Genomic DNA, 7,839 nt, shown 5'->3' on the forward strand with positions numbered 1-7,839 from the left:
TATCATTTAAAATACTAAAATAAGAGTACTAAAAAAAGAAAATTTTAAAAGAAAATAAAGAGTACAGAATACATTTTCAACACTCAAGAAAATTTAGAACAAAAACTATTCGTCACTCTCTAACCCTCTCTCACTTCGGCGGCGAGCGGCGGCTAGCAGTGAACGGCGGAAGTAAGAAACTCTAGATGGAGAAGGAGAACGATAAGTCCACGGAGAAGGAGAACGAGAAGGGGGGGGGGGGGAGGGGGAGAGGGGAAGAGCACCTGCCCCTCAAAATCGAATCCGACTGAGAATCGACCTCAAGCACCGCCTCCTAGTGAGAATTGACCGCAACCACCATGTCTGACTCAAATTCCACCATCTGCCTCTCAAAATCTACCGCGACCACCACTTCCGATTGAAATTCCACCGCTTCCAAGACGTAATGTATGGGCCTCGATTGTTTATCTTGAAGGTGAAATTTTAATTAAAAGTGCTTTTAAAATGTAAATGGGGAACATGTGATTAGGGTTGTTTCAGTTTTAAAGTAATTAGGGTTTCACTTGTTGGGGAAAATTTTGGATTTGGGAGTATTTACTAAATAATTAAGGTTTTAATTAGTGACTTAAAAATCAGAATTAACATACTTAATTTGGTCAAAATTATGATTAAATCCGTTGACTGTTAAATATTAGTGAATTATGATTAAATCCGTTGACTGTTAAATATTAGTGGAAATGTTGACGGAGGACCAAAATGATCAAATTTCCATATGTTCAGGACCAAAAAATTTAAAAGATACTCCCTCCGTCCAGCAATAGAAGTCCCATTTCTAAAGGGCACGGGTTTTAAGAAAGGGTTGAAGTGTGTAATAAATGGTGTGTGATAGTGGAATTTAGCGCCCACAAATTTATAAATTTAGCTTTTATACATCAAGTTCTGATTTTATTTCTGATTTTAAATCCAAATTTGGAGAATTGAATGCAACAATTCACGCTAAATTTGCTCGCATATCTACACAATTAAATGAAATTCACTGTAATTGCTCAACACAAATCAATCTGGAGGATTTAATGCCAAGAACAAAATTTCAAGAACAGAGAACAAAATTTCAAGAACAAAATTTCAATCTGAAACAAACTTTGCAAAATTTCAAGAACAAACGCCAAGAACAAAATTTCAATAACAAAACTTCAATCTGGATGAATCAAAACAGCACTGAATTAAAATCAGAGAGCAAAAAGAGATGAGAGGCCATAAGAAAAAAATTTCAAGAATAAACTTTGCAAAATTAAAAGGAAGCAGAGCCCTCTTCGTGATTTTCACTACTCACATTCTGGAGGTCCCCCACACCCACAGCTGGAATGGGTTTGGGTAGGAGACAGTGAGGTCGGCGGAGGCGGCCGACGATTAGGGGCTAGGGTTCCCGAGAGTGGGGAGGAGGTGGAGGAGGCGGCGGCTGGAAGGCCTTTTGTCGGAGGAGGAGGAGGAGGCGGCGGCGGCGGTTGGAAGGCCATTTGTCGGAGGAGGAGGAGGAGGCGGCGGCAGCGGCAGCGGTCGGAAGGCCTTTTGTCGGAGGAGGCGGCGGCGGCGGTTGGAAGGCCTTTTGTCGGAGGAGGAGGAGGCGGCGGCGGCAGTGAATTAGGGTTCCTAGGGATTGAGAGGGGGAGGGGAAGGGGGAGGGTTAGACGGGTGGGGATGGGAGGGGTGTTTTTTTTTTATGGTAGATATGTAAATAAGTGAGAAGTGGGAGGGTAATTAAAATGTCCAAATATAGTAAGTAGAATCGGGACTCCTACCGGACGGACAAAAATGGAAAAACGGGACTTCTATTGCTGGACGAAGGGAGTAATATTTATGATAAAAAATATAAAATGACCATATGTTTGGGACTGATTTTGACCTTTACTAATTTTAAAATGACAAATAATCACCAAATTGCATGATTAGACTATTGGCAAAACAATATACTTAAAATGACCAAATCAATAATTAAGAGTAAAAAGTCAATGTTACCATTTACTTACTCTAGTAGTAGTAAAAAATTTCTCTTAAACCCTCATAAAATGACGAAGACGATTTTATCACTTCTGCTTCCACAAAACCACACTAAAAGATGAACACATGTTTCCCGCGGTTCCTTCTCCAAGCTGAGTTCCTCTCAGGAATCTCTCTTCAGCCTAAAAATTGTGCTTATTCTCTTTTCTCGAACCGGAAAAGAAGATACTGCGCGATTTCACGTTCGTTATCTGCTAAGGTGAACACATACGTTTTTGTTCTCGCTAACTTAGTGAAGGTAATACTATTAGGCGCAATGGATTTCATTGATTTTGATTTTGACTGTGTGGAATTTCGCATTGCAGCCAACTAAGGAAACGCTGATTGTAGTAGGTGGCGGAGCTGCCGGCATTTATGGAGCCATAAGAGCGAAAACTGTTGCGCCTGACCTCAATGTTGTTGTTATTGAGAAAGGAAAGCCGTTATCGAAGGTTTTGTTTCTGCGCTTTTTGTTTACAGAAGTTTATTTTGTTGTTGTTGTTTGAGGAGTCACAAATTTTTTGTTTATTTGTGCATTTTGGAATGGAATTGTGTGTTTTTTAGGTTAAGATTTCTGGTGGTGGTCGATGTAATGTGACAAATGGACATCACACTGATAATGTGGTAAGGACTCTTGTCTTTCTTATACATTGAAATTTCAGTAGACAACAGCACAACGGGTGAAAGTTGAAACCGCATATTTGACTATGAAATTTGCAATATTCGTGCCAGTCCTTTTTACTGGTTGTTTCAATGACGAGATGCTTAAAACTGTGATTCACCTTATGAGGCGTAATAATAACTGTTGAGTTATTGTGCTTTTAGTTTGTTCTCCTTTCCTAATACATGTTCTGTGTCTGAAGTTCATGCTTGGAATTCCTAGCTCAGGGCAGCTGTAGTAGAGTACGGATATATTGTTCTTCTCTTTCAGAACCATCACAAGCTAGCTATTAGTTGGCAAAATCCAAAATGGTCATACTTAGATGGCAATGTATAAGCTGCTAGCTAATATTTCAACATTTGGAATTATTTTGACTTTCGTTGGATAGAAATGGCTTTTTCTGAGTCACTGTGAAAACCTATAAAAGTTTGTTTTTGTGTTAGTATGTTTGGACCGTCTCAAGTGTTATTGCTAACAGTTGACATAGGTTTTGGCAGGATACTATCCTAGAGGCAATAAAGAATTGCGAGGGTCATTTTTCAAGGTGCATGGCCCAATTGATACCATGTCATGGTTTTCAGATTGTGGAGTTGAACTGAAGGCAATCTCAAACTTCCAATTCTCATAACTAAGTTTTTTATTCTAGATTAGGAATATCTCTCCCATATAGGCGTCTTATGGGTTGGATTTTATATTTTTCTTCAGACTGAACCTGACGGAAGAGTATTTCCAGTCACTGACAGCTCATCAACTATTATAGATTGCCTAATATCTGAAGCGAGGAAGAGAGGGGGTAGGTATTCTGGGCCTCTGGCTAATGTTTGCTAATCTTTTACTGGGATATGTTTTATGTCTTAATTCAAATGATATTGTTTACTTATAATATTGAAAATAATTGTCTACTAATGCTATTGAAAATGGTGCTCGAATGCCTGAGTGCATAGCATATGCTTTTCCCCTGAGTGTAATATGACTGAACTTGATGCTATCTGCTTCTTTCTATCAGTTGTTCTGGAGACTGGTAAAACTGTTACCAGTGTTTCAGCAATTTCTGGTTGCAAATTCTCTGTCAAAGTAGAAAAACGCACAGTTGGTTATGTTGAGCATGCTGAAGCAAATTTCTTGATGATTGCTAGTGGTAGTAGTGAGCAGGTTGCATCCACTTTCAGCTGTTATGCTCATTGTTCTTCCCCTTCTGCTCCATGTTACTCATCTTAACTTGTATTCATACCGTGTCAGGGATACAAACTTGCTGCACAGCTTGGTCATTCTATTGTGAAACCTGTACCCAGTCTATTCACTTTCAAGATTGATGATTTTCAGTTAGTAGAATTGTCTGGGGTAATTCTCATGCTTATGGATAAGCCTCTGATTATCTTCAGAATTGGGAATATACATTATTTGCTTGTTTGCAGCTTAGAGTTCTTAAAGAAGCAAAACTAATTCTGATTCATAAATTGTCTTCAGGTTAAGGCTAGACATGTTTTAAAGTTCGTCACTTTCCAAATGTGATCCCACCTGTTCAAAGAGCATCATTATAGCTTCTCATTCACAGTATAAAAGGAACTTTGTACTTTTGTTAATTGCATCTCAAACTCGTCCCCCCAACCTTTCGAGTATCCACTTTATTAAGCTTGCATTCATAGTTTCGAATCACTTAACTGGATTACGTTATATGCTCTTTTCAATTATAAGGATTCTAACTGAATCTCCTGTGCCCATGTAATTGCTATCCTTTTTTTTCTTCAGAAAATGATTTATTCTAATTTTTCTCTAATAGTACTTCATAACTCGTTCAATAGACTAACTAAATTTTCAATACATATCTTTCTATTTCTCTTAGTGGTAACTGTATTCGTCTTCTATTTCTCCTCCTGATTCTCAGGTTACCTTCCCTAAGGTGAGAGCACAATTGAAGCTGGCAACTGTTCAAAAGAGCATACCCGCACACACACAGGCAAGAATTTTGTCGGCAGCTATTTAAAATATAAGTGGGATAGAAACTGATCTTGATTTTCTAACAAAAGGTTGGGCCACTGTTGGTAACACACTGGGGCTTTAGTGGCCCAGTAATTCTCCGATTGTCTGCCTGGGGAGCTCGTGAGCTCTCAGATTCTGATTATAAAGGTAAAAAGTACTTTGTTCTTTTTCCTTTCCGTATGTTCCAGAATATTCTAAATGGTTTAATGACACTCATCCAGGAACACTTCATCTGGATTTTGTTCCTGATTTTAATGTAGAAGATCTGAAGTCACTTCTTATTGCACACAAAAATAAGTTTGCGGTAATTATTATGACCTAAGGCCTTCTCTTATATACTTTATTTTGTTTCTAAGTTATGTTTCTTATCTATTTAGACTTGGGGGTTATGGATTATCCTATAGAAGGCACACATATCATATTATTGATCTCATATAAGTCATCTCCACCATAAAACAAAGTGATAATATACGAGTATACAACACCGGTAATCAAGATATTTACTGTATCACAAAAGCAAACTCCAGGTTTTCCACCGAATATAATTTATTTCAGGAAGCATTGACTGTGTTTATAGTGACTGTTAAAGTCCATCAGCTGCTCGAATAATTTCCTGTATCTAATTATTTTCTTGTCTAATTTGCAGAAACAAAAGGTTGCCAATTCATTTCCTTCAGAACTTGGCCTTGTGAAGAGATTCTGGAGATGTATTCTAGAACGTGAGGTTGAGTGGCTATCCCACTGAAACATGATATCTTGTTGTTTCCTTTGTTGGCTATACTTTTTAGTGGTGGTGTGGCGATTGACCTTTGTTTGCTTGCTCTGAAAGGGTTTGGACGGGGATCTTTTATGGGCATACATATCCAACAACTCTTTAATCTCAATTACTTCTCATCTGAAAAACTGTTCCTTCAGTGTGAAAGGAAAGGTATACTATAACTTTAGCTTTTATGATCATTTCTTCATTTCTATATGTATTCAGTGAATTTGTACTCGACATATAATGTAGGGTCAATTTAAGGATGAATTTGTCACTGCTGGAGGTGTTCCATTGTCTGAGGTGCTATATTTGTCTCTCTTCTTTGTGAATCTCTGCGCTTCAAGTGTCTTCAGCTGTATATATTGCTGTGGATGTATCATGTATGTGACTGTGGATCTTTTTCTTTCCTGAAACGGTGAAACCGGGCTCTTTTCAGATATCTCTGAACACCATGGAGAGCCGAATCCAGCCACATCTATTCTTTGCTGGGGAGGTATTATTGCTTTAGATGGCATCAAATTGGTAGCATTTTATGAGAGAACTGGACATGAAAACTAGATCCTTGTATTTTGTCATGTTCGAATATTTTTTTTGCTTATGAGACCTATACCTTGTAGGTATTAAATATTGACGGAATAACTGGTGGCTTCAATTTCCAGGTACCTGATCATATTTCTTTTGCACGGAGTTCTTCTCTTTTAGGCCTTGTGTACGTAGAGGAGTTTTTAATTTGGTGAATTGATTGTTTATAGGATTTTGAGGTTTGATATTATAAATAGTACTACTAATAATTAATGGATTCCATCTTTTACTTTCATGCATTAAGGAGAAAGTGGATTGATCATACCCCACCATTTTAGGTGTGATGCATATGTTTCATTTAATTACTCCATACCACATTAATTATGAGTCCCGCATTATCCACCCTTTTAATAGTGTTTTATACTAAAACACTAGATATAGGGGGTGCGTTAAAATGATAACACCTCTTAAAATAACACCATACCACCATTCCTAGCCAATCATTTGTACACGTGGACGAATAATAAGCTGCCATGTGGCAATAAAAAAAAGCTCATGTGTAAAAATCTCAGCCAGCAATATACAACACTGTATACAACAATTTTTTCTCGACCAGCAATATCCAACACGCTATACAACAATCTATAGATTGTTGTGTAGCATTTATAATATTGATGTGTAGCGTTTATAATATTGCTGGATATGTAGTGTCACGGTGTCACTTTAAGAGGTGTTGTCATTTTAACACAAACACTGGATATAGATAGATAATTTCTTAATCGACTCTTTTAATAACAAGAAAATATCGGTTATAGTTGGATAATTTCTAAATCCGCCCTCGGTACATTTGTATCAACTATAGTGAACAATAGTGTATGGTATTGGAAGGTAAATAATGTATGACTTGTATTGCACTAGATATACCATCAAACATGTATTTGAGGTTTGAGGTAGAAGAACTATTTTGTTCAGTAGAGTAATGAATAGCTTGCTTTGTGAAATGTGCGTGTTAGTGTTACTTCTGTTATTACTGAATATTCTGTAATCTTTTTTTGGGGTAATGTGTAATACATTATTACAGAATCTCTTCTACAGCAGTTTTACCTTCTAAAAATTAAGGAGTATGACATACGTTTTGTGGCTTTGTTCGCAAAGATTACCCTACTTTTAGAGCCAACAAAAGAGCTGCTTCTGCTTGAATGAATATTTCTTGACATTCATGTTTTCTCTCTGTAGGACTTGCAAATTGAGTTAATCATAGTTGGAAATAACATAGCTGACACAAAATATTATGGTTTTTAAAGTATGAAAGTAGTCAAATTGTTTTCAATTACTCAAGACTTCTAATAATTTGATTATCTCTTTTGGCGATGGTATAAGTACTTAAATATTAATTATTTTGTTTGGCTTGATGCAATATTGTTGTTTCTTGTCGCCGTGTCGCTGCCCCTTCGTCATGTTTTATGCAATCTTGCTGTTTCTTGTTGCAGAACGCTTGGTCGGGTGGATACATAGCTGGAACAAGCATCGGTAACCTGGCGACAGCTTCTAGTCTGGAGGAAGAAACTGTCTGAAAAGAAAAGGATTTAAAAAAAGAAAGAAAAAACGCTCGCTTGCATGATTGCATCATGTGGATCTAAGGGTTTGCCTTTTATGCAGATACCACAGATTTTTCCAGAAGAACATGGGAGGCCACATGATTGAGGATCTCTGTGGGTACATCTCACTCTAACGTGGTATGTTTTGATGTGATGAAATTAAAATCTGGCTCTTGTCAGATAATAGAGTAGTGATTAAATTATCTACCTTTTGGCTTGTTTGTAGTTGGACAATCTAACCTATAATGTTTCACTTTCTTTTTTATTGTTGCATATCTTACAATTTTAACACGAGGAACAAA

General features: G+C 37.3%; 1 protein-coding gene across 1 annotated transcript; it reads left to right on the plus strand.

Moving 5' to 3' along the window:
* Positions 1–2,067: 2,067 nt before the first annotated feature.
* LOC125189450 (FAD/NAD(P)-binding oxidoreductase family protein) lies at positions 2,068–7,839 on the plus strand. The gene is made up of 16 exons (XM_089058193.1): positions 2,068–2,236; positions 2,343–2,468; positions 2,581–2,640; positions 3,165–3,278; positions 3,383–3,470; positions 3,684–3,829; positions 3,917–4,018; positions 4,563–4,634; positions 4,705–4,804; positions 4,879–4,961; positions 5,304–5,381; positions 5,487–5,585; positions 5,667–5,717; positions 5,854–5,910; positions 6,035–6,076; positions 7,430–7,839. The coding sequence occupies exons 1-16, from the start codon at positions 2,096–2,098 to the stop codon at positions 7,511–7,513; spliced, it is 1,443 nt and encodes a 480-aa protein (XP_088914319.1). The 5' UTR covers positions 2,068–2,095; the 3' UTR covers positions 7,514–7,839.

This window comes from Salvia hispanica, chromosome 5 (genome assembly GCF_029641045.1).
Source record: "Salvia hispanica isolate PSC_SH4W2 chromosome 5, Shi_PSC_v1, whole genome shotgun sequence".
Classification (NCBI taxonomy): domain Eukaryota; kingdom Viridiplantae; phylum Streptophyta; class Magnoliopsida; order Lamiales; family Lamiaceae; genus Salvia; species Salvia hispanica.